The 27,939-nt window shown below is 45.8% G+C and overlaps 1 protein-coding gene across 2 annotated transcripts in view; it reads right to left on the reverse strand.

The window, feature by feature from the left end:
* Shtn1 (shootin 1) overlaps positions 1-27,939 on the reverse strand; it is a 108,603-nt gene that overhangs the window by 44,112 nt on the left and 36,552 nt on the right. For both annotated transcript variants that reach the window (XM_051146860.1, XM_051146862.1), the window contains exons 5-11: positions 25,066-25,234; positions 22,054-22,151; positions 17,250-17,331; positions 13,911-14,005; positions 7,608-7,754; positions 4,326-4,479; positions 889-988 (exon numbers count right to left, since the gene is read on the reverse strand). In XM_051146860.1, the coding sequence (XP_051002817.1) occupies positions 889-988; positions 4,326-4,479; positions 7,608-7,754; positions 13,911-14,005; positions 17,250-17,331; positions 22,054-22,151; positions 25,066-25,234 (845 nt within the window). The remainder of the gene's footprint in view (positions 1-888; positions 989-4,325; positions 4,480-7,607; positions 7,755-13,910; positions 14,006-17,249; positions 17,332-22,053; positions 22,152-25,065; positions 25,235-27,939) is intronic.

Here is a 27,939-nt window from a genome sequence, read left to right on the forward strand (position 1 = left end):
CTAACTAACATCAGGAGGAGGTAGGCAGCCATTGGAATAAGTGGCCTGACTTCTCTAGTTCTGGATGGTGGGTAGAATCAAAAAGAATCATAATCTCTCCAGAACCAACATCAGGCGGAAGCAACTAGGACAAACTAGCCAGGCTTCAGAAGGTGAGGAATCCTTCTCCAAGACCTTAAACAGCAAATTTTCTTCTGGAAGGTTCTACTCTCAGAATTACTAAAGGCTTAATTATCAAGATTGGGATAAAAGATACTCAGCACTTTTAGATTAATTACTAGTTTATAATAATTAGTAGGTTTAAGTTTTAATTTATGACTTTTAAAAACATGAATAAGCTAGAGCCTTCGAATTCAAATTAGTGAGGGGGAAAAAAGCAAACAAAACACTTCGGATCGTGGGTGAAGAAAATCCTAGCGTTAGGAGTGGAAAGTTAAAAGGAGAAGTGTCTGAGTTGAAATATAAACGTTTACTTCTTGGGGCTGGGCGGTGAGCAACCCTCGAAAGGCGACTTTAAAACCCAAGTACACAGGGGAAGCAGGAAAACACTGGTCTTCAGGAATTGCTCTTTCTCGCCTTTCACTGTCCCTCTAAAGATGCAACTGAAGCTGCTACCAGAATGAAAAAGACGCGGCTTCAACTGCCTCGCCTGCTGAAGCCCTGGGTTTGATTCCCCCTCTCCTGCAGAGGCTGCGCTGCCTGTATAATCCCAGCCCTGAGAGGATCGGATTCAAGGTCACTCTCAGCTACAGAGCGAGTTCAAGGCCAGCCTGGGGTACGTGAAACTGTCTCGGGAAGTAAACAAGACAAAAACAAGCAAACCAGCCTATTGCAGGGTCAAGGACGTGGGAGGATGCAGGTAGCAGGAAGGTCCTCAGCGGTACTTACCGGATCGGATTGGGAGGTGGAGGCGGGAGAGGTGGGGGAGGAGGCGGCGGGGGAGGCACCGAGTTCTCGGACTGGTTCACTCGCTTCTGGAGTTCGTCCACTGTACAGGGAGCAAGTGTTCAGAGAGAGCTGAGATAAGCGACTGCACACTGTTCCCTACACAGTGTTCATGCAAGTGACAGAAAACACACACACACACACACACACACACACACACACACACACACACACACACACACAGCCTCTCTCCGTCTAACATAAGGGCACACTGCCAGAGAAAACTGCGGACTCCAAACTTTCTTCTAGTCTACCACCTGTTAAAGCACACCGCCATTATTTTCCCGTGGAGACGAAGGAGGCGAATGCATGGGAAGGGAGAGCTCAGCAGGCTGAAGGAGCGCTGGCAACCAGAGTTCACTTCGCAAACACCAAGAAATGCTTCACGCTAGACCTTAAAAGCGTGCAGACGGAGGGCTACTTTTAAAGATGGCATTTGTAGCACATTTCAACGACTGCTTTCTTTTCTTTCCCACTTAATTTCCTTCAAAACCAGCAAATACTAGAGTTTTTAAGGCAGATTCACATTCCTAGATGCCTCTAATTTATGAACCTTTTGCTCCTCTGAAGAGATGTCACTCATTCATTCACGTCACAGTGAGATGGGCACCAGCAATGTCAGTGGACCCACGTGCAGGGCTGCAGTATAGCACAGCTCTTCACTCCAAGGGGCGCAGTACAAATCCTGTCATAGGGCTGGAGTGTTGCTCTGTTCTAGAGTGCCTGCCTAGCAAGCACAAAGCACCTGGGTTTAATACCCGGTACCGCACCACAAAAGGAAAAACATACATTATGGCCTAGTAGGCAGTGGGTACTGCTAACTGTCAGGTCACGTGCTTTGTTCATTACTACGTATGCTTTCCCAATGATCCTTAAACACACAATGCGGGCTAGGGCTACACTCCCCATGCCAAGCCTAATCCATACATGTGCACTTGTCTCTTTCAAAATTATCTGTGTGTGTGTGTGTGTGTGTGTGTGTGTGTGTGTGTCTGTGTGTGTGTACCTGTGCAAGCGTGCTAGCATGTTGTATAGGTCAAAGGTCAGCATCAAGATTATTTGACTGTTTGACATGGGAAGAGCCACCTAATGTGGCCCCACACCTGGTGCCAGGCCAAGCAAAAGGAAGAATGAAGCTTTGGGTTTGTTTTGTTTGTTTGTTTGTTTGTTTTGCCTGCTTGCCTTCCTCTCACTGTTCATCTATCCTGATGCTGAGGCGCCTTCACTGGTGTCAGAAACCACTTCTTTGAGTTTCTGACAAAGCGTGAAGACCAGCAGCTCTGCAGGAGCCCTCCCTGCTCCCCCTGTAGCCTGGGACTGTGGAGACATCCTCCCGCATGGAGGGCACTAGAGAAGCAGCCCTTGGAAGACTCCCTGGACCACAGCCCATAGTCCAGATGGATAAATACTATGGTAAATTCCACACACATGCACACACTCACTCTCTGTCTCACTCCATTAGAGAACCCTTATTCACACACACTTCCAAAAGCTGGAACACCATTGACAAGCCACCATACCCAGCAAAAAGACAGACTCTTTTCTGCTGTTGTTGTTTTCAGATTTATTTATTGTATTTGATTTATATGAGTGTTTTTGCCTGCATGTATGTGCGTTTACCACAGGTATACATTGCCTTCAGAGGTCAAAAGGTCGAGTAGACGAGGCAACACGAGGGTGCTGGGAATGGGCCCAGCATCCTCTACAGGAGCAGCTGGTGCTCCCGAACCCCTGAACCACCGCTCTAGCCCCGATTCGGTGTTTTGCATTGTGCCCTATGATAGAACTGGCCGCCAGCATAGCAGATCCTAAATCAATCAGTTCAAACTATAGTCTCCGATGTCTGTTGTGTCTGCCACTTCCATTTGTTATAAAGATGGTTTGTCTATAGGCTACTCTGACAGTTACTAAAAAGAGTTGAAATGTTCTTAATTTTGGATTGACTTTTTTCAAATAAATTATAACCACTTTTCATTGTAAATTTTTAAAATAGCATTGAATGTTTCAGAAAGGGGAAAAAAAACCTCTATGGTTCTTCTGTACAGATTTCAAAATTCTATTATAAAATTAATGGAAAATATGTGAAGTGAATATTGAGGCTATTATGAATAGAAATGTACCCACTGTGAACTACCCACCTTCCCACAAAGACTTACAGCCGAGGAGAAATCCAGCTCATACATTTTTGCGAGCCTTCTAGGATCAAGTGAACAAATCCCTTGATTTTAGAATCCCTGGTGTTTTAAAAGTTTTTCCATTTAATATATATATTGTTGCCCATTTCATTGTTAGGTGTGGTATAGAAAGTAATATTTCATATGTATAATTAAACCCCACAGATGAAGGAGACACAAATACCAAAAATGGGGGTATTATTTTTAAAAAGAAAAGAGAGGAGTGAGTGACTCTTTTTGAAAAAGCATTTCAAAGCGAACAGAGCAAAGTAAGTGCTTAAGTGTCCAAAAGCCCAGAGATGTCCACAGTTTGGGTCTTCCATGCTAATGGATCCTCTGGCCCTTGGTTCTGTGCAGGAAGCTCACAGGGCTCTACAGAGAGAGACAGACAGAGAGGAAGGCACACACACACACACACACACACACACACATACACACCACGGCAGAGGGGGTAGGGGTTGCAATATTTCTGACTCACTTGGTAACATGGGATGTTCTGCTGAACTGTGATAGCTAGAAATAAGAAAATTTAAAAAGCAAACTGGTGGATTGGGGAGATTGATCAGTCAGTGTGACACGCACTGTGCAAGCAGGGTGTCTTACACTTGACTCCACAGAACCTTTGAGAAGAGCAGGGTGTGGTGGTATCTGTTTGTAATCCCTGTGCCGTTAAAGTGTGTGGACCTGCGGGGCTCTCTGGTCAACAAGCCAAGCTTACTGGTGAGTCTGAGGCACTTGTGAGACATACCTTAAAAAAAAAAAAAAAAAAAAAAGAACAAACAAATAAACAAAGCTTGGGGCTGGAGAGGAGCCGTGGTAATGAAAGGCACTTGCTGCTCTTACAGAGAAGCCAGGTTTAGCTCCCAGTACCCACACAGTGACTCCTCTGCCGGGGATCTGACACCTCTGCCAGTTTCCACAGCACAGGGCACACGCACGGTAGGTACACAGACACACATACAGGAAAATACTCACGTAAAATGAAAACAAATATTTTAAAAAGAAAAAATAGGGTAGATAGTTCCTGTAGTTGACCCCTGGCATCCACATACACGTGTGCACACACACATATTAGTAACACAATCCTGTAGTTGACCCCTGGCATCCACATACACGTGCGCACACACACATATTAGTGACACCTGGACTGTTTCCCCGCCCGGCTCTGCCGTGGGCATGAGAGGCGGCACAGCAGCGGGCTCTCACCTGAGTGTTTCAGGTTCCGGGCTTTCTCCTCTGCGCCCTGGTATTTCTGCTCCAGCTCTCTCTTGTCCTCCTCCAGAAGCTCCAGCTGCTGTCTGAGGCTGTGGATCTCTTTGTGGAGCGCCTCGCTCTCCAGCCGTTCCTCTAACTCTTTGACCTGTAAGTTTTACACATTGAATGTTGCTGGCAGGTTTCCCCTTGTCAGTGAAAAGGGGGAGGGGGGAAGCAGAAAAATTCCAATCTTCCTGAAAATCACACAAACCTAGGGTCTGCATCAACACTGGCACGCACTGGTCAGCTACCTCCCTTACTATTAGCTTTACTGGGCAGTGAGTTCCAAAACAAAAGCACTGACATTTTAAAGCCAGGAACTGCAAAGGTAAGGAAGGTAATGTCTAAGGTTCATTTTAAACCAGAGGCAACGTTTCTATGTCCTGTTCCAAGAGAATTTCCCAACATTTAGAGACTGGACCACAAAGGCTATTCCTGGCTTGTTTAACCATTTTCCCCAAATTTATTTGGCCCCTACAAAGGTATTGTTTGCCTCAAATCAGCTGTAAGAAACCTTAAGAGAATAACACTTGCCCCACTTCCCCTAAGGGGGGCTGGGTAGGTCTTTGGTTGCTCTCTTGGGCTACAGATGTTTATTTTCATTGGGAGTTGGCTATAAGTTACTATTGGTCTTATTCAGAGAGAAGATGAGGTTGGACTCGGGGATGTCTCTCTTTTCCTTTATCTTCCGTAGGTTTGGAGACAGGGGTTGAAAAGAAAGAAGGCGGGACATAGAAATATATAGGGAGGACAGGACCCAACTCCATATATATGACCCACTCATATGTCGTAAGATCATGCACTTACATAAAGTTTAGAGCGAAAGTAGTGTATTTCTTAGATTTTCAGGTAACTTTAATTTTCTTTTACTGTTTTTACATTTCAGAAAAAAAAATGTTCACTATAAGGAACAGGTCATATTTTTTATAAATGCAGAAACAAATACCTGTGTTTCAACAAGTACTGAACTGTAAGGGAGTTTGTGGGAGACATTTTACACCCCACACCGTGGAGGGCATCCAGAATGGACAGGACAACACGTGTAGGCCTAGGATTGCTCATCTTACCCACGGTGACCTCCGCTCCTTTGCCAGCCAAGAACATATATAATAACTCAACCTTAGAGTCCAGTTCAGTCCAGTGAGCTAGAGGCATGCGTGATCGACTAACCAAGGTAACAACAAAGGCAGTTTGTCTTCTCAGGACCCAAAGTTAAGTTAAAATAAGCTAAACACACACACACACACACACACACACACACACTTTCTTTCTGAAAAGGTGATCCTGGCATGTGGGAGCAGAAAAGGAAATTCTTCACCTTTGGCCTTGGAGAACAGAAGCTTTCAGTACACGTCTGCCAACATTTCCCACTGAGGAAAAAAAAAAAAAAAAAAAAAAAAAACCGAGCCCGACCTCTCAGAACTGGAGAGGTTTATGCATTAGTACCTCTGCTCAGAGATGGGACAGGAAAACGTCAGTCACATCTAACAGAGGCCTGATATGAGGGCCTATAGATGCTGATGTCTGCACACTGAGGGCCTATAGATGCTGGCACCTGCACACCGAGGACCTATAGATGCTGACATCTGCACTCTGAGGACCTATAGATGCTGATGTCTGCACTCTGAGGGCCTGTAGATGCTGGCACCTGCACTCTGAGGACCTATAGATGCTGATGTCTGCACTCTGAGGGCCTGTAGATGCTGACATCTGCACACTGAGCATCTATAGATGCTGACGTCTGCACTCTGAGGGCCTGTAGATGCTGACGTCTGCACACTGAGGACCTATAGATGCTGTCTGCACACTGAGGACCTATAGATGCTGACATCTGTCCTCTGAGGGCCTATAGATGCTGGCACCTGCACTCTGAGGGCCTGTAGATACTGACATCTGCACACTGAGGACCTATAGATGCTGACGCCTGCACTCTGATGACCTATAGATGCTGACGTCTGCACACTGAAGACCTATAGATGTTGACGTCTGCACTCTGAGGATCTATAGATGTTGGTGTCTGCACACCGAGGGCCTATAGATGCTGGCACCTGCACTCTGAGGACCCATAGATGCTGATGTCTGGACACTAAGAACCTATAGATGCTGACATCTGTCCTCTGAGAGCCTATAGATGCTGACGTCTGCACTCTGAGGGCCTATAGATGCTGACATCTGCACTCTGAGGACCTATAGATGCTGACATCTGCACTCTGAGGACCTATAGATGCTGACATCTGCACTCTTGAGGACCTATAGATGTTGACGTCTGCACTCTGAGGACCTATAGATGCTGGTGTCTGCACACCGAGGGCCTATAGATGCTGGCACCTGCACTCTGGGGACCCATAGATGCTGATGTCTGGACACTGAGAACCTATAGATGCTAACATCTGTCCTCTGAGGGCCTATAGATGCTAATGTCTGTCCTCTGAGGGCCTATAGATGCTGACATCTGTATACTGAGGGCCTATAGATGCTGACATCTGCACTCTGAGGTGCTTCCTGTGAGACTTTCTCTTTCCCACCTCTCTGCTCTTCTCTCCCATATCACAACGACAGGCCTCTCTTCCTGGCACAGAGGGACCTGGGCTGTCTTGGCTAGAAGATTTCTACTCCTGCAAACTGAATAAAGCACTAGGAAGTCCTTTGCTACAGATACCTACACAAATCTGCATGGTCTGAAATTGTAACTAAGAAAGCAATTAGTAATGGCAGGGTTTTCTTTTTCTCCCTCTGCCCCCCAACAAGCTCTGGGAGACCAATATACTCTGAAACCCACACCATTTCCAAAGAGGCTCTGAGACTACAATGTTGTTCCTTACTTCTTCAGATTCATTTCAGGGAATCCATGCCAGTGGGTTGTAACCTTTAGCTGAGCAATGAAATTTACTTGGTAGCTTTTCTTTTCTCAAAGATAATTAGGACTTAGCAAGCAAGGTAAAACATAGGACCCTAGAGGGCTGCACTGACATCTCTCATTTTAATGTGTGACTGTGCACAGATTGTGTGTGTGTGTGTGCGCATGTGTGGTATGTGTGTACATGGTTTGTGTGTGTGCACTATGTGCATGCATGTATAAGTGCACTGTGCACGTGCATGTGTGTACATGTATGTATGCACATGTGTTTGTGGTATATGTGTGCATGGTTTGTGTCTGTGTGGTGTGGGCATACATGTGTGAGTACGTGTGTGTGTGTGTGTGTGTGTGTACAGCTTTGGAATAAAATCAGTTACCTTTTGCTGGTGCTGGATCCTTTCTTCTTCGAGCTGCTGGATGAGTTTTGAGTTTTCATCTAAAGCTTTCAAAAGCTGCTGGTCGGGGAGGGAGCTCTGCAGCAGAAGGTGGCTTTGTCTCTTCAGCTTGTTTTGTTCAATGAACATCTGCGAAAGTTAATTACAAAACTGTATACACCAACCAAACCCTTGCAGCTCCCCAGTGCAGCTTCAGTGCCTGGCGGTGGGTGGTGTCCTGAGGGGAATGCCTGAGCGAGGACACTGAAGGGAATGCCTGAGGTGGGGCTCCAGGAGCCCGGCTGATACAACGTGATTCCCACCTTCACAGGAACTTCAGTACCAAAATCCTCACCCCAAGGAAGGTGTGGGTACAAAAATCTAGTTCTGATCCTCAATGGCAAATACTCCCTTACTGCCTCAAAACGCATCAGCAGTGACAAGCGTGCGTCCGTGACGTGCCTTGTGGCAGGAGCTTTTTTTTTTTTAATTTAATTTTAATCTTATTAATTTATTCAGATTGCAACTCAATTGTTATCCCATCACTTGTATCCTCCCATTCCTCTCTCCCTCTCACTTTCACCCTATTCCCCTCCCCTAGGTCTAAGACTGAGGGGGACCTCCTCCCCCACTATATGGTCATAGGCTATTAAGTCTCATCTTGGTAGCCTGCTTATTCTTTGAGTGCCATCAGGCCTCCCCAGCAAGGGGAGGTGGTCACATACGGAGCACCAGAGTTCAGTGGCAGGAACTTTTTATGCTTTATTTTCTTTCATCCAACTTTTCTACTTTGACTAGGAATCCCTCACGAATCACTGTGCGACACGGTGGCTATCACCGTATCTATGTCACTCTATATCCAGATGACATGGCCAAATCGAGCCGTGACCATATCACAGTTTCCTGATAAGGAAACTGAGGTCTAGAGAGGACAAGTGACTCCCCCAAGGACACATAAGTATCAGAAATTGAACCCATTTGCAAGCCAAGGCTCTTGACACCCCGACTCACCCCCTCTGCTCTTTATTAGGCTGTTTAGACCAGTTAGTTCTCCCAGTGATGAAAAGCTTCACATGAGGAGGGCGAAGGAGAGGAGACAGCTCTAATGCAACATCCGTTGAACGCTTTACCAAGTTGCTTATGAGCGAGACTCCACTAATTCTCCCATGTTGACACAATTGACAGCAGCGTTACTTTCTATTTGTCTGTGATTTACTTTCCTTATCACCTGCCAAGCTGGCTGGTGGGAAAGTCCAAGCATGGGGTTTTCCACAAACTCCGAGCAAAGCTTTACACCATAGCTGAACTGTAAGGTGTGCACAGTAAGACAGCGTGCTGCCGAGCACACATACACCATCCGTCATCTGCCCAGCAACACAAAATGTCAGCAAACAAAGCCAGGAAAAAAAACATTAATCTTCTATAGACCTCCATGTGAAAAGACTAGGGCTTTAGTGGTTTACACAGTCTGTAAGCTTAAGCTCAGTCAGTCAAACTCACCATGAACACACAATACAAATACACTGTTTTCCTCCAACTATGTCTTCCCAGAAGGAGAAAAAAAAATGGCTAGAAGTGTGTTGGGTGGGAGCGTGGTGAGGGCGTGGCTCCGTCTGGAAGCACAAGCTACACAGCTTGAGGACCTGACTTTGGGTCCTGGGTGCACATGTAAAGGCCAGGCACAGTCTCACGCATCTGTGACCGTGGTATGGAGGGAGAGATGGAAATCCCTGGGTGCACATGTAAAGGCCAGGCACAGTCTCACGCATCTGTGACCGTGGTATGGAGGGAGAGATGGAAATCCCTGAAGCACGGTGGCCAGTCGGCCCAGCCAACCAGTGAGTGCCAGGTTCAGTGAGAGACCCTGTCTCAAAAACTAAGGTGGAGAGGGATACAGAAAGGCCTCCAGGCATGTAGGCGCTGCTCACACATGTGCCCCAATCCCACACAATGGCTGAGCTCTCATTCTTTTTCTGTGCAGGATTTGTGAGGAGCCTGCCAAGAAACAACAATGCTATGCAGAACTAAGATAACGCCACCAGCACAAACAGGTAAAATGCGCAGCTTTATAAAGATTTTACTTTTCTTATTTATGTGCACAAGTGTGTCTCTGTGTGTGCATGTATATGTGTATGGGGGTGCCTGAACAGGACAGAAAAGGGTGACAGATTCCCCTGCAGTCAAAGTCACTGGTGGCTGTGAGACACCTGGTGTGGGTACTGGGAGCCGAACGCAAGTCCTCTGAGAGAGTAGAAAGTGCTCTTAACTGCTGAGCCATCCCTATAGCCTTGTGAAGCGGGTCACCTCCTCTCTGTAAGAGTTAAACGCACAGAGACAGTCACGTGTGCATAAGCCAAGGCAATCATCTCAGGAGACTCAGACTCCTACCAACAGGGGGTAATTAGCGATTCATCACAGTGTCTTGAATGTTTGAGCAGTGTCTAGCTGAAATGAATTATTTTAGTCACCATTATTAATACAATAGTTTTGACACGGTTTCCCCTCTGTTAAAGCGTAACTAGTGAGGCTCCCTCACCAGCACCTTAGCAGCTCAGGAATCGCTGGAGAGGTCCGCTGAAGCAAAGCTGCCTGTGCTTAAGGCAAAGAGCTGGCAAAGCAGCTGCAGCCACAGAGCAGGGGAAATGGGTGGGGACACCCACTCCCTGTCATCGACTGCCCCCCGTCCCAGAACCACTGCGCCATCCCCACTCCGTGATTCTCTGGGAAAGAGGAACATTCTGGAAAACTTGCTCAACACTGAGAACAGAGTACAAAATGGCATTTTGAAGACAAACGAGCAGAAATACACCTGACAGATTCTCATAGTGTGAATTTCTTTCTCAAAACCCGTGTAGCACACCCCAGCCAGTAGTAACCCAGTTGGCAGAGTGCTTGCCTCGTGTTCACATAGTCCTGGGTTCAATCCCCAGTACCACAAAACGAGGATGACATATGCTTGTGATCTCAGCACTCGGAGAGGCAGAGCAGGTGGATGAAGAGTACAAGGTGATCTACGGCTACATGTCAAGTCTGAAGACAATCAGCGCTACCCGGGACTATTTCAAGAGGCCAAAAACAAAAACAGAAACTACCTTCCCCAAACTTTAAAGTACTAAAACTCAAAAAGCTAAGTGAGCCTTCTTCCAGAGTGTCTAGTCTCCCTGTGGCAAGAACACCTCAGCTAGAGTCAGAAAGTTGGGTCTCTTAGCAGAGGAAAAGCACCCAGCTCTCAGAATATCTGAGAGTTCTTTTAAGAGTGAGGATAAAAATCGTGTGCTAAAGCAAGAGTTTGAAGCAGTATTCCAATGTTGTCCCAAATTATTCAGGAAGGAAACTGAATAGCACAAAAACCACAAGGAAATAGCACTAAAACTTTATAATACAGTTGGCAAGATGGCTCAGTAGGCAAAGGTGCTTGCTGCTTAACCCTAAAGACCTGAGTTCAATCCCCGGCACCCACGTAGCTAGAGGGAGAGTGCACACACACACACACACACACACACACACACACACACTCACACACAGCAAACACAATCATGTACATGCACCACAATACGTAGATTTTTAAATTTTAGACGGAAACTTTAAGAGCATAGTTTTGGGTACAACTGACCACTCTTGTTGAGGGGGAGCCCCTCTTATTAAGGGGGAGCAGACTTAAATGCACCAGTGCAAGTAAGAAGAAGGGACGTTCTCAGTCCTGCCTGACATACCGCAGAAGTGGCTGGCTTTCATAAGCGCACAAATTCCTGTCGCAATTAACTACACAGAGCAAGTAAACATGGATGTTCATTTCTAAAGCTGTAGACGGTAGGCACCTCATTTTCTTCCCTACTTAGAAGTTGCCTCCAGTTCCAACCCAGCTCTGGGCACATGACCTAGAGCAGCGCACAGCAGTGGGGCCTCCTGAGAAACACGCCCCATGCCTTTCACAGCGGTCCTGTATGGAAACTGAGATCTCCTCCTCACCATGACAGAGTTTAAATCCAGGTGCCCAGCACCACTGCACGGACTCATGTTGCCAGCCACAGAAGCCTGCAGGCCTGCGTCCCTCTCTCCTCACGCCGGTTCAGCATGGGGCCTGCACTGTCCCTACAGCATAAGGGCTGCAGACCCACCCGTGGGCCTGAGGGACCCCTTCACGCATGCTTGCCTACTGGAACCTCGCTTCTCCCGTCTTCTATGCCACTGTGGAGCCTCCAGGCTTTTCGAGTGGTTTTTATTGTGTATTCTAACGTCATTGTACAAACAACACATAGAAAACTGAAAATGCTTTGGTAAGAACCTGCTATTCAGGTGGGCCACGGCGACCTTCCCGGCCTCACAACTACATCCTCCATGGGTTCCCTACCCGCCTCCACCCTGTGGGTCCCCCCGCACCATCTATAACAGCACAGCTCTGACACACTTCAGTTCTTTTTACTTTCTTGCAAGTCAAGAGAGACTACTGTTGATCTACCTCTCATAAACCTCTCTGAATAAATCACATTTCAAACCAGAGAGGCTTGGATTAAGCCTTCTGTGGAGGTGAATATTAGTCCGGCTATGCTTCAGCACAAAAACACAAAACAAAACAAACAAACAAGTCCTACACAGAAACATGATTTAGTTTTCAAATGTCCTCCTTGCAACACTGTCTTCTTTCTCCAGCTTGGATACCTCATCCTAGGACCACTTTCAACTCCTTAGCTGCCTCCCGCAACACAAGGTTCACATTCTGATGGAGGTGGAGCTCTGGCTGAATGAAGCTTCACGTTTCAGTTCAGCTACCTGGTGGCAGGCCACTCCCCTGGCAACAGCCCCAGAGCCATGGAATACCCAAGGCTCACATGTCAACAAAGGTCAGGTGGAATGAGAGAACGTCAACGCTTATCTATAACCCGAGAGGGAAATCGTTACACCAGCGAGCGGCTGAGATAATGGGTGTACAACATGGCGACAGCCCATTAGTGATGAAAGAATCAACTCGCACAATGAGAGCACCAGACGATGGCCAGCAGAGAGAGGCAGATGCTATGACCTTGTCATCTGAGATGATACTGAGACCCAGCTCAGATTCTCAAGAATGCCTGAAATGCATAGGCGTTCTGCGCCCAGCCTGGCCACTCATCACACATAGGCGTTCTACACCCAGCCTGGCCACTCATCATGCATAGGCGTTCTGCACCCAGCCTGGCCACTCATCACGCATAGGCATTCTACACCCAGCCTGGCCACTCATCACGCATAGGCGTTCTACACCCAGCCTGGCCACTCATCACACATAGGCGTTCTACACCCAGCCTGGCCACTCATCACGCATAGGCGTTCTGCACCCAGCCTGGCCACTCATCACGCACAGGCGTTCTGCACCCAGCCTGGCCACTCATCACGCATAGGCGTTCTACACCCAGCCTGGCCACTCATCACGTATAGGTCTCTCCATGACAATCCTTTCCCCTGTGCCACATTCTGTCACCTACAAAATGCTTTTAAAAATTATTTTGTTCATGCTGGGAGGATAGGTCAATGAATTCATCAAGTGTTTAATGTGCAAGTTTGAAGAACTGAGGTCAGTTCCCCAGAATCCCTGGAAATGCTGGATGTCAAATGCTCATAATCCCAGAGGTAGGAAAGCAGAGACAAGTGGATTCCCGAAACCCACTGACAAGCTGGTCTACCCTGAGCAGCCCTGTGTCAGTCAGAGACACTGTGGAGAGTGACTGAGATAGACCCTTCACGTTCATCACTGCGCTCTGTACACACGTGCATGCGCACACATGTGCCTCTGAATTCTAAAAATCTCCCTTATTCCATTACACAAGCCTCCATTTTACAGACAGTAGAAGCGCAGCCTTCGTAGGACAGTTCAGCAATTGTGTGCAGAGATAGACACAGCAGAACCTCAACCCACGGTTTCCCCACTAACTTCGGTAAATCCACCGCCATGACGCAGCTCCCACCTAGCCAAGATGCTTCATGTAAAATCACTAAGTTCCATTCAAACATTTCCCAAAGATTCCAGTTGACACGTAACGGCTGTGCACATTTATGGGGCACACCAGGAAGATTTGACGTGTGTACGTAAGCTGTGATACTTAGATCTGAGTCACCGTATCTCCAGCTCCTTAAACAGTCACCATCTGGGGTGTGAAGCGTCAAATGGCTCTCTTGTAGGTCCTTACACAAACTATATAGAAACTACGTAAACAGGTCACCCACTGTGCCATGAACACTGGAGCCTCTTAGCCTTCTTATCCGGCAGCATTCGACTTGCTTTGCTCATGGGTGTCTGGCAAGGTCCCCCACTCTGGGCAGCGTACCCACCTCTTGTGCGAAGGACTCTGCTCTCTTGCGAAGGTCCTTTTCCAGCTCCAGGCTCACCTGCAGCTCCTCGTACTCCTCGACAGCCAACATGGACACTTGAGCACACAAAGAGAGAAGAGGCAATGGGCTGAGCAAACTACTAAGTAGCTCATGTGGGAAAGATTCTCTGTAAGGCAGACAGGCGCCTCAATCTGTTCCTGGCTGGTGCAGTGGTGGGTGGGGGTGGGGTGCAATTTAGTAATGTGAATAGAAGATTTAAAACCATTCACACCCCTAGACTCAACTATCAACGCTCATCCTAAAATAGCACATCAGGGGAACATACAGAGATGTGCTTGCAGGCGTGTTCTTGAGACCTCTGGGGAACACCAAAGGACTGGTAAAACACGACACAAGAAACATCACTGCATGGTCGGAGCCACACTGCGGAAGCAAATATAGGGAAAGACATGGTATCAGTCAGTGAGAAATGAGCACATTCCTGGATTCTTAGGTTTGATTGTATGTGTATAAGTGTGTTGCCTGCATGTTTGTCTGCGTGTCACATGCATGACTGGTGTCCCCTAAGGTCAGAAGGTGTCAGATTCCCTTGGAACTGGAGCTATGGGTGGTTGTGAGCCACCATGAGGGTGCTGGGAACTGAACCTGGGTACTCTGTAAGAGGAGAAAGGTGCTTTTAGCCACTGAGTCATCTCTCCAGCCCCCTCATTTCTGCCTTTTAAAGTCACGGACATAAAACCCATCATAGGCATTTCACAGGGCAGGGCACACATAACATGTCAACAGCTATGAGATGCCAGTCAGGCCTACACAGTGAGGACCATCCCCCCCACACACACACACATTCACCATCCCCCTCCCACCCCTGGGGAAAAAAAAAAAGAATTACTGTAGGAAAGTCCTGGCAAATAAAAGCAACATGTAATCATGGCTGCTTTTGACATTTTGTGGCCTACTTTGTTAAACACTGCTGTTGACGGGATGCGGGGGGCCCTGACGCTGTTGGGAACCCAGCACAATGCAGGCAGATAGCCGCTGAAGAGCCTTGCTCCGAGCTGAGTCATATCAATAAACTCCCCGCCAAGACGCGCTTAATGGCTGCTTTCACACTCTGTTCCACCGGGCACTTCAACCCTAACTGACTAAGGACGGGTTTGCTATGTAATGACATAGAATTTCAAACTCTGCTCTTCATAAACTACGGCCTCCTCACGCAGAAGCAAGAATAGTCTAACTCGGGTAAAGTAACGTAAGTGGCAGTCTGTGCTGGGAATTACAGGTCCCCGAAGACTAAATGACTCTCAGACCTATTTAAAAAAAGGAATTTCACGGAGAAAACAATGGGGCCCATGACTATCTGAAGCCACGGGCAGGACGACAGGCTCTCTTTGTCTCCAGCCAGAACACTATAATAAAAAGTGAATTTTCCCAGGTATAGGTCCCTTTCACTTGGATTCTGACAGGAAATACCCTGGTCCTGGTGGCATGCTCATGTACCTCCTGCTTGCTTCTTCGATAGGGGACTTCCCGAAGGCAAGACCCATGCGGTGAAAGCGCATCCGTCCTACACAGTACACAGAGAATGCAGGCTGGACACACCAAGGCGGGGCCTGAAGGAAAGCTCCCATCTCATTCATCTCTTTGGCTTGCCTCCCAGACCTTTCTCGTAAAGACTCTAGCTGATAAGCAACACAGAAGCACCAGTGAGGGCAGCCTGGAAAGCCCTGCTTGTGTCCTGTTTTCTGAACCGGGACACTGAATGGCTTGGGGGCAGGTGGAAGAAACATGTTAATCTCCTGTTGTGGTGCAGATGTGGTGTGGCCTCCGACGACAACGACGCACATGCTGCAAGTTTGGTCCCCTGTGTATTAGCATCAAGAGGTGGAGGGACCTGAAGAGCAGGGCTTGCTGCCAGGCACCAGGTCTATACAGGTGCTGCTTGGAAGCGATGCCATTACTGAGGTGGGACTCCATGAAGGAGGCCCCTCCCACAGCCAAGCAGATAAGGAGGTCATACTCCCAGATGACATCTGAAGGTGAAAACCTATACCCCCAGAAAGCCTTTTGTCTTGCTCCCCAGACTGACCTGTATGAGACTCGTGCCATGCTCAACAGCAAGAATGGGATGCTGACCGAGTAGCGGGGTACCTTGTTTTGAAGCAGCCACGGGAAACATCTCCCTGTATGGGATGGGTCCCATTCTCCTCATCGCTGGCTTTGTTTTTCTGTAATTTGTCTTACATAAATGGCCTCTGGCCATTAGAGGCTCAGAGCCATATTTCAGACACAAAGAGGAATTATGCAAGACACCAGAGCAAGGAGACACTTGGCATGCCTATCTTCCTGGCTGCCCTGGAACTCACCATGTAGACAAGACTGTCCTCAAATTCACAGAGACCCACTTGCCTCTCCCTTGACTGTGCTGAGACGTACAGCTACACCTGGCTTGAACGCCAGTGTGGATGCTCATTTTCCCATGGGCCCACTCTGTATTCTCTTAATTCTCAATGCTGTCATGTTTATGAAGCTTTCTGAATCTCCTGGACTCAGATTTACCAACAAGCCCGTCAACCATATAAGTGCTAAGGAGGCAAAAATGGCCATGGCCCCACAAAACACAGAGGACAGAAGTGTATACATTTAAAGTTTCAAAATGAACTAGTTCGTTCCAAGTCCCTTAAGGGAAATAGATTTTATTTAATTTTTTTTAATGCAGTGTGTGTGGTGTGTCTACTTGAAGTGTGTGTACTGTGCATGTACTCATGTGTTTGTATGTGGAAACATAGGTCAGCTTTGGTTATCTTTCTCAATTGCTACCATTCATCCATATCTATCTATCTATATCTATCTATCATCTATCTTATTTGTTTATTCTATAGGTGGGGTCTCTTCCTGAGTATGAACTACATCAGCTTGGCTTAGGCTAGCTGGACAGTAAGCTTCAGAGATCCTTCTGTCTTTCCCTCCCCAGTGCCAGGATGACAGGAGCACTCCGGCCACTTTCTTGTGTGTATGTTTGATAGGGTCTCACTGTGTGACCCTGGATAGACTGAAACCCACTAAGTAGATCAGGCTGGTCTCGCACTTACAAGAGATCTGCCTCCCAATGGCTGGGGTTAAAGTCAGGTGCCCATCATGCCTGGGTAGAAATCCCTTTTAAGTTTCCTCTGTGGTGAAATAATAGAAGAGAGAGAGAGAGAGAGAGAGAGAGAGAAGGAGAGAGAGGGAGGGAGAGAGAGAGGAACTGCTAAGCAAAACACAACCTCAGAAAAAAGATCATCTCTAGGCACATGCATGGAGAAGCACTAGATATGTGTAAGCAAGACTGGGAAGACATACCTCTGTTGCATTTTTCTAAGACTTTCCTCTGCTCAAGAACTTCTGAATTCAAGACAGCTTTTTCTTGCTTAACTTTATTTACCTACAGATATGAAGTGTGAAGGAGAGAAGAAAAAAAAAAACACCCAAAATTGTAAGTAGACATATGATAACAGGGGACCCTCAAATGGCTGTTTGGCTTTCTGACACGAAGTCATGGCATAAAGTGGCAACGGCCGTCAGCTCCTCCACCTAGGGCACTAAAGCTCTTCTGTAGGACACAGCCCTGGGACTTGGGAACTGAGCATAGCTCATTTACATATTCAAATTGGCACTGGACCCTCCCACACAGGATTGCCACTCAGTGCCACCCACTGAATAACTTTAGTGCAAAAGTCCGAGTTGCATCACCCAGAAAACCCTCCTATCATTAAACAGGACAGCAAGTGCTCAACTCCAGGCTCGAGTTTGAACTTCGGTTTTATGTGAAAAGAAAGCACATGTTAATTTTTTAAAAATAAAAGGCAACTAAATTTTGATGATTCTTGGCTTCATAAAGTATATCTGTGATATTTTCTCTCAAATTTAAATTTCTGAAATAACTTTTTTTTTTAGTCTTTCTAGTTTTTTTTTTTTTATTAATTTATTCTTGTTACATCTCTATGTTTATCCCATCCCTTGTATCCTCCCATTCTTCCCTCCCTCCCATTTTCCCCTTATTCCCCTCCCCTATGACTGTTCCTGAGGGGGATTACCTCCCCCTGTATATGCTCATAGGGTATCAAGTCTCTTCTTGGTAACCTGCTATCCTTCCTCTGAGTGCCACCGGGTCTCCCCCTCCAGGGGACATGGTCAAATGTGAGGCACCAGAGTACGTGAGAAAGTCATATCCCACTCTCCACTCAACTGTGGAGAATGTTCTGTCCATTGGCTAGATCTGGGTAGGGGTTTAAAGTTTACTGCCTGTATTGTCCTTGGCTGGTGCCTTAGTTTGGGTGGGACCCCTGGGCCCAAATCTGCCAATCATAATGTTCTACTTGTAGGTTTCTAGGACCCTCTGGATCCTTCTATTTTGCTATTCACCCATGCTTCTCTCATTTAGAGTCCCAATAGGATGTCCTCCCCTCTGTCCCAGTTTCCTGGTAAGTGAAGGCTTTCGTGGGACATGCCCCTTGGGCTAGTATGCAGATATAAGTGAGTATATACCATTTGAATCTTTCTGCTTCTGGGTTAACTCACTCATTATGATCATTTCTAGCTCAATCCATTTATCCACAAATTTCGGGAATTCCTTGTTTTTAATAGCTGAGTAGTATTCCATAGTGTATATGTACCACAGTTTCTTTATCCATTCTTCTACTGATGGACACTTAGGCTGTTTCCATGTTCTGGCTATTATGAATAAGGCTGCTATGAACATGGTTGAGCAAATTTTCTTGTTGTGTGCTGGAGCATCTTCTGGGTATATTCCAAGGAGTGGAATAGCTGGGTCTTGAGGAAGCCCTATTCCCATTTTTCTGAGATAGCACCAGATAGATTTCCAAAGTGGCTGTATTAGTTTGCATTCCCACCAGCAATGAAGGAGTGTTCCTCTCTCTCCACATCCTCGCCAACATGTGGTGTCACTTGAATTTTTGATCTTAGCCATTCTGATGGGTGTACGATGGAATCTCAGAGTTGTTTTGATTTGCATTTCCCTGATGACTAAGGAGGTTGAGCATTTCTTTAAGTGTTTCTCAGCCATTTGATATTCCTCTGTTGAGAATTCTCTGTTTAGTTCCAAGCCCCATTTCTCAATTGGGTTATTTGGTTTGGTGGTGTTTAATTTCTTGAGTTCTTTATATATTTTGGATATTAGACCTTTGTCAGATGTAGGGTTGGTGAAGATCTTTTCCCAGGCTGTAGGCTGTCGCTTTGTTTTCTTGACAGTGTCTCCTGCCTTACAGAAGCTTCTCAGCCTCATGAGGCCCCATTTATTAATGGTTGACATTAAGGCCTGGGCCATTGGTGTTCTGTTTAGGAAGTTGTCTCCTGTGCCAATATGTTCCAGGCTCTTCCCCACTTTTTCTTCTAAGTGACTTAAGGTCTCTGGTTTTATGTTGAGGTCTTTAATCCACTTGGATTTGGGTTTTGTGCAAGGTGACAAATATGGGTCCAGTTGCATTTTTTTTACACATAGACCTCCAGTTAGACCAACACCATTTGTTGAAGATGCTATCCTTTTTCCATTGAATGGATTTGGCTTCTTTGTCAAAAATCAAGTGACCATATTTGTGTGGATTCATATCTGGGTCTTCAATTCGATTCCACTGATCAACCAGCCTGTTGCTGTGCCAGTACCATGCTGTTTTAATTACTATTGCTGTATAGTACAGTTTGAGATCAGATATGGAGATTCCTCCAGAGCACCTTTTATTGTACAAGATTGTTTTAGCTATTCTGGGTTTTTTGTTTTTCCATATGAAGTTCAGAATTGAACTTTCAATGTCTTTAAAAAATTGTGTAGATATTTTGATAGGGATTGCATTGAATCTGTAGATTGCTTTTGGCAGGATGGCCATTTTTACTATGTTAATTCTCCCGATCCATGAGCAAGGAAGATCATTCCATCTTCTCAGGTCATCTTCAATCTCTTTCTTCAGAGTTTTGAAATTTTTTTCAAACAAGTCCTTTACTTGCTTAGTTAGAGTAACTCCTAGATATTTTATATTGCTTGTGGCTAATGTGAAGGGTGTGGTTTTCCTAATTTCTTCCTCTGCAAGCTTGTCATTTGTGTATAGGAAGGCTACAGACTTTTTTGAGTTAATTTTGTATCCAGCTAATTTGCTGAAGGTGTTTATCAGCTGTAGGAGTTCTCTGGTAGAATTTTGAGGGTCACTTATGTACACTATCACATCATCTGCAAATAGGGATAATTTGGCTTCCTCCTTTCCCATTTGGATACCCTTGATCTCCTTTTGTTGTCTTATTGCTCTGGCTAGAACTTCGAGTACTATATTGAAGAGATATGGAGAGAGTGGGCAGCCTTGCCTTGTTCCCGATTTTAGAAGAATTTCCTTGAGTATCTCACCATTTACTTTGATTTTGGCTATTGGCTTGCTGTATATAGCCTTTATTATGTTGAGGAAAGTGCCTTGTATCCCTGATCTCTCTAAAACTTTAAATATGAATGGGTGTTGGATTTTATCAAATGCTTTCTCTGCATCTAAAGAGATGATCATGTGGTTTTTTATTTTCAGTTTGTTTATATGGTGGATTACATTGATGGATTTCCATATATTAAACCATCCCTGCATGCCTGGAATGAAGCCTACTTGGTCATGATGGATGATATCTTTGATGTGTTCCTGTATTTGTTTTGCAAGTATTTTATTTATTATTTTTGCATCGATGTTCATAAGAGAAATTGGTCTGAAATTCTCTTTCTTTGTTGAGTCTTTGTGAGGTTTAGGTATCGATGAGACTATGGCCTCATAGAATGAATTTGGTAATTTTCCATCCATTTCTATCTTTTGGAGTAGCTTGAATAGTATCGGTATTAGCTCGCCCTTGAAGGTCTGGTAGTATTCTGCACTGAAACCATCTGGCCCTGGGCTTTTTTTGGTTGGGAGACTATCGATGATTGCTTCTATTTCTGTAGGGGAAATCTGAAATAACTTTTAACACCACGTCTTATCCCTGCATGGAGTGAGAAGGCAGCTGCCCAGTGGTGCCCCACGTTTTACCCTGGCCCCGCTGGTGCCTGTGAGGTAAAGCCTAGATGTCTGTAAGCTCACTTTTTCTGCTTGACTCTGTTCGAGATGTCTGAAACCGTGACAATAAAAACAAGCCCTGAACTGTCTCCCAGCAACACCTCTCAGAGGCTAGGCAGATAGCACCAGAATGTGCTCCCGTGTCCTCTCCTGGTCGTTCCACTCCAGAAGCAAACTACAAAGTTCTGAACGGAGCCTCGGACCCACCAGCACCTCCAGAGAGCTCGTAAACCGCATTCTCTTCACATAAATCTTGTGTTTTGCTTTGGGCTGGGGTGCTGGAGGGCTCGGCTGCCCCGCCTGTATGTGACAGGACTTCACGAGTTGGGAATGGACAGAGGAGGGAGCTGCCAGGGAAGGCTGCTCACTGATGACTACTCAAGGCACCTGGGGTTACTGCAACGGTGGCAGACACTGGTAGCTAAACTGGGGGGGGGGGGGGTACAGCGTCTGACACCCACGGAAACAAGGTTAACACAAGGTTGTTCAGGCAGATCCTTGAAGCCTTGCTATAAGTAAGTGGCTACTGAGCGGCTCTGTACTTATGGGCAGCTCAAGAGAAAGAGTCTCCCAAATCACCCCTTGAACCTTCTCTCCACCTTTCCTTTTTGTTCTGTGGGAGGGCCACGCAGCGATGGCCCATCCCCTACTAGGCCGGCTGCCCACCGAAAGCTGCTCTTGGTTTTACTTCACCAGGGTAAATAAGAGTATGTGATCTGAGACAGGGGTCACTGGTCTTAAAAAACTTGCCTCACATCAGACTAATTGAGTGATAACATGGGCCCCGCCCACCAGGGCTGCCTTACAGTCTGATTGGCTAAGATGGGGAGTAATGCACGTGGATCCCGCCTACCGGGGCTGCCTTACAGTCTGATTGGCTAAGATGGGGAGCGGCGCATGCCCATAGCTTGCTCTTCTTACTTTTTCTGCATGACTGAAAAAGGGGTGAAATGAAAGTCGGCACGTAGTGCTACTATCAAAAGTAAGCTTTTAACAGCAAGTTTGCAATGTAGCCAATCCCAAAACAGCACCAGGTTTGAAAGCTGAAGGCCTTTCAGGCGGAAGACGCTTACCTCCTCCGTCACCTCCGCGAGCTTGCTCTTGAGGTCTTCCAGCTCAATAGCTAACACCTTCTTCTCTTCCTGAACAGATACAATTTGATCTCGAAGTTCTGTAATATTAAAGGAAGGAAATTAAACTTATTTTACTTTTAATTAGCAAACAAAATAACAGGTTTTCTTTCAGCATTTTCATTCTTTTGTTCCGGCTGATTCTCCAACCCGATCCCCCATTCCTGTCCCCAACTCTCCACTTGAACTCTTCAGTCCACAGGGTCCCCCTGAGCCTTTCAGCTCCCCTCTCCTTCCTCAGAACTTCACACACACTCACACACACACACACACACACACAAACACACACACACACACACACACGGGGACCTCTGTGATTTTATGCCCATCTGCTTACATTCATTCCTCTGCAAACACACAAAGATAAAAGGAGATGATGCTAGGATCTACAGATGAGACAGAATATGCGGTACTTGCCTTTCTCAGCTTGGTTATGTCGCTTAAAGTAGTATTTCCAGTTCTGTTCTTTTTTTCTACACATTCCACACTTTCATTTTCCCTTCTATTGTTGTATGTATACATGTGCACATGTTTATGTATGTAACTGCACGTATATACATGCCAGCACACATGTAGAAACCAGACACAGCTTTAGGTAGATTCTCACCATCTAGCCTTGCTTACTGAGCACACCAGGCCCACGAGCTTCTGGGAAGAAGAGCTGGGGCTACAGACACAAGCTACCCTGTCCATCTTGACTTGAGCCTGGAGACCTAATCTCAGGCCCCCACTCTTGCCCAGCAAACACTTTACCCTCAAGCTTTCTCCACAGCCAATAGTTTGATTTTCCTTTACAGCTGAATAAAATTCCATTGTGTATGTGTACCACCATATTCTTACCATCTATTGATGATGCCATTTCCTTGCAGTTGTGAATATAGCAGGGGTTGACGTGGATATGCAAGACTCTGTAAGGTATGTACGTAACTGGGCCACCTGGTAGTTCTTTTTATTATTTATTTATTTAATTTTTTTAAAGACAGGGTTTCTCTGTGTAGCCTTGACTGTCTTGGACTCACTTTGTAGACCAGGCTGGCCTCAAACTCACAGCAATCTACCTGCCTCTGCTTCCCAAGTGCTGGGATTAAAGGCATGTGCCACCACTGCCCAGCTTTCTTTTTTGTTTTGGGAAACCTCTGTACTGTGTTTTGGGAAACCTCTGTACTGAGTTCTATAATATAAATTTATTTTTAAAAGAAGACATGGAGTTTCTTTGCAATCTATTAAAGACCCACATTCTAAAACTCTATCTGGCATTTTAGAAGTAGAAAAAAGTTTCAGGCTTTCAGCAGAGACAAATTAAGGCATTGTGCCAATTTCTCTGCTTCAGTAATGGCTATGAACTCTCAGCACAACACAACGTAAGCAGACAGTGGGATAGTTAATAAATAACCTGGGGATTCAGACTCAGAAGAAAAGAGAAATCTTCACCTGAAAGTGTATAGGAGCAACTTCCCCTTCCGAGTGGTGGTTGTTCTGTTTTATTCGTTTATTTTTATTATTTATTATTATGATTTGGCGAGAGCATGTTACAAGGCTGAAAAGCATTAGCAGCTGTTCCCACAGGGCTTAGACTGAGGGGACTGTGTGGCTAAAAGCAGCCACTGGTTAGCAAAGGCTTCTTAAACTTCTGCTCGGCCTACTGCTCTGTCGGGCGTTGTTTTTAATGGCTTTTCAAATTTCACCCTTCACCAAGGACAATAAGAGACCCGTTATGTCATTATCTATAAGTTAACTTTTTCTGCATGAACTCAACTTGACGAAGTTCTGAGAGTTGGTGCTAAGTCACTTCCTCCACCAGCTGACTCATTCCAGAAGGGAGAGCAGTGGAGAGAGGCGGGCCTTCATGCCCCGCCCCCTCCCAACCAGCCCCTCGCCCAGTGAGTCAGGAAGCACCTTCCCTCTTTACACTTCCATCTGAAATTTTATCTCCCAGGCAAAATAATAAGCATGACTTTTGAACATATATGGAGCCACATGTGTTATCAAACCTTTAACAAAGACCCAAATAAATACAGGGTATTGGAGAAATGCACGCACACACACACACACACACACACACACACACACACACACACACACGCACACACACACACATGCGCACATACACGCGAGCGCGCGCACACGCGCACACATACACACAATCTTAGTGCTGGGGATTGAAGAATCCTGGGCTTTGCACATGATAAGCTCTTTGTATACCTGGCTATACCACCTGCCAAGTCAGAGATAGTTTTAACTACACTTATCTTTCACTCATCAAAATTGCCTTAACACTTCATGCACATGCCTACACACAGGTGAAACACTTGTACATATAAAATAAAGCAAATATGAAAGATAGAAATGAATTATGGCTCAAACTCTTAAAGTTATGGTAGTTTCCCAGTTCCAGCCAGGCCACACTTCTTACGGTGCCCAGTTCCAAACAAGAAAGAGGAACGCTTGTGATTCTTGCTTCCCTGACTCCCCCGGCTAGTTAAGTCAGACGTGTGGCTAGTGGGTCACAAAAGCTCTTCTTGTGTATGTGCGTGGTTTTAAGTGTGCACATGTGCTGTAAGTGTGCACATGTGGGGATGTGCGCATGTACCGACACACTCATGTGTAAAGGCCCCAAGAAGAAGTCAGTTGTCCTGCTCCCTTAGTCCAGGCCTTATCCCCTTGTGTTAAACTTAGAGATGGCTGGTGTTCTAACTAGCTGCAGCAAGCCCAGGCCTTCCTGTGGCCATGTGCCCTAGTTCTGGTATTATAGGCATGGACATCTGTGCAGGTTTATGTGAGTGCTGGGGATGTGAACTCAGGTCCTCATGACTTCTCAGCAAAGCATCTACTCAACAAACCATCTCCCCAGTCCCACGTGTTTTCAAAACTCCTCATGGATTTCTGGTGTGCGTTCAGAGATAGGAAGCTCTGTCCTGGCAGAGGTCGCACTCAGGTGCAATGCCGGCCTCCCACCTTTGACCTGCTTCTGACACTGAACGGACACACAGGTCTCTGACGCCCCATCTGTGTCTGCGGCTGGATCATCGTCATCGATGTTTATCTCCTCCGTTATCACATCTGGTCCCAGCTTGGCCATGTATAACATGCTGATTCTTTTCAGCGTTTTATTTTCTTTATTCAGCTAAAATTAAAATAGAAAAAAATGGTTATTTTATCAAGCAGTCAAGGGAGTATCTTGGATTTTTAAACACTAAATAAATTACATTTTTGCATTACATATTCATTAACATTCACAGTAGGGTGTAAAAGGTAGATTGATTCCATAAATAAAGTACTCACATGCCTTAATATTAAGTTTGTCGTTAAGTGAGGTCTCATCCTGAGTTATAGCAGTAGCAAGTGGGATTGTTGGTTATAAACTTAAAAAAAAAAATACAAGAAATTCGGGAGCTAGTGGAAGAGCTTAATGGGTAAAAGTGTTTAAACCTGAGCTCCTGAGTTCCCCAGAACTCACGGTGGAAAAAGAACCAATTCCCAAAAGTTGTCCTCTGCCACCCACACGTAGGCTATGGCATGCGTGCACTCACATTCAACACTCAACACACACACATTTCACACACACACACACACACACACACACACACACACACACACACGAGAGAGAGAGAGAGAGAGAGAGAGAGAGAGAGAGAGAGAGAGAAGGCATTTAGGTAAAATATCAGCATTTCTAGCCATTAATAGTCTTAATAAAAATCTCTTTGTTTCAAGTAAATTTCCATTTGATGCTATGCTGAGAATACTGAATACAGGTCTGTTTTCCCAGCTTCCCTTCTTTTCTGTTCATCTGGTTTCTGTGGGAAGACAATGCCATCCTCCACAGCTAAGGAGCCAGAGGTAGCGCACATGACCACATTTAGCCAATTGTATCTCTTCCCCAGAGATGTGGATGCTGGCAGGGTTCCTGCATGTCTAGCCGTGAGGTGAGGACAACCCACTTCCACTACAGGACTGAGAGCAGAAAGATCCTGCAGTAAAGCCCCAAAGCAAGTGACAAAGAGGCAGGTAGGAGGCAGAGAAAGGAGCCCTGAGCCCTAGGCCAGTCTCATCTATTGAAAGAAAAATACAAGATTTATTCAAGTGAAGTCTTGATGCACTTTACATGGACATCCTTGAAGAGCTCAAATTTGTGAATTTTGGGGAAGGGATTTCATTGCCATTACTGGTCTTCTTAGAGGGTAATTCTGTGCTTACTCACTGAATTTTCTCTAAATCACAGGGCGAAGGAACCCTGCCTTCCCTCTATGCTGGCTGAACTCACTGCTACGTGCACATTACCGTGGTCACACTGGGCACAGAACAGTGAAGAAAGGGAAGAGTCAATAGCTTGAATCATATGGCTTCAAATACATGGTCACTTGCCAGTTTAGCCTGCATATTTTAGCAAAGCAGAGGAGTTGGACTTGTAAAAAAAAAAAAAATGATGAGGTCAAATTGTACCGTAAGAATGGCCCATTTGAAATTTCATTACAAAGGTATAGAAAAATAAGTTATTTACACAAACCTTGCTGCTCAGAGAAATGCAGCCCACTTGCAGATCTGACAACAGGATATGCCTAACATCTATTCATGATGTCTGTAGCATGTATCAGGCCACGGCACCTTTCACATACAATGAGCACATCTATTGTGTTTCCCTAATTCCACTTTAAAGATTTACTTTTTGAAACGGTTTGTGTGTGTGTGTGTGTGTGTGTGTGTGTGTGTGTGTGTACATGTCTATGTGGGAATGTACACGGAAGTAAGTCCCGTATCACGGACTGAAAAACTCTAGGGATGTGCAGGCAGTGAGAGCGATGGACGCGCACTCATCCTGTCAGTGCTTTCAAAGCAGCAACTTTGCTGTACGTGCGTCAGAGAAGTAACAAGACAGAAGTTGGACATGGAAACTCATCTTCCTGGTCAGGCTCTGACTCAGTAACTTATGAATTCTAGTGTAGTGTCGTTACGTAAACAATTAAGCAGATACCTCTAGCAAGCATAAGGCTAATACATACAAATTAAATGCATTTGTTTTGTTTATTTATCTATTTATTGATAGTAGAACTTCAGTCACTTGCAAAGAAATACTTTAGAGGTGGGTGGTATGAGGGGCAGGGGCGAATCAACAAGCATTACTAATGAAACTTGGTTGGAAATTGCTGTAATCCATTTTCTGATGGACGCTTTTTACCCAAAATACATAAGACAGAGATAAAAACATTCTTTAATAATAATAATGTAATTCTGATGAGACAGAATATAGAAAATTACACACTTGGTAAAATCACCAGCTACAGGCAATCAGCCGCGCGGTGGAGGTCACCTTCCATGTGCCCTCCCCGGCTTTCACAGATAACCACCTGAAATGTGCTGCTGGGGCCGACTCTCCCGTCAGGCTCAGGCGGAAAATGTTCAGTGTTCCTGTGCACAACACTGGGTCATTCTCAGGCTGTAGCTGAATGCTGGGATGGTGGGAAAGTCTAACAGTCTACCCCAGGAACTACTGGGTCAAATGGGCACAAATGCTGAGAATGCGCGTACACGTGCACACACAGAAACACACACATGTACACACACACACAGACACACAGACAGACACACACACACATACACACAGACATACACATAGACACACACACACAGACACACAGACAGACAGACACACACACACATACATACACACAGACATACACATAGACACACACACACACCCCGAGGGGGGGCTCTTTTATAATCAGAAATGGACTCTGCAGGCAGATGCTTACAGAATCATATCCCAGGATTTGGGACCTTACACCTCCTTATCAGAGCAGACAAGTGAGTGAAGAATTGGAAACAGAGCGGGAG

The sequence above is a fragment of the Acomys russatus genome, chromosome 5, assembly GCF_903995435.1.
Source record: "Acomys russatus chromosome 5, mAcoRus1.1, whole genome shotgun sequence".
Classification (NCBI taxonomy): Eukaryota; Metazoa; Chordata; class Mammalia; order Rodentia; family Muridae; genus Acomys; species Acomys russatus.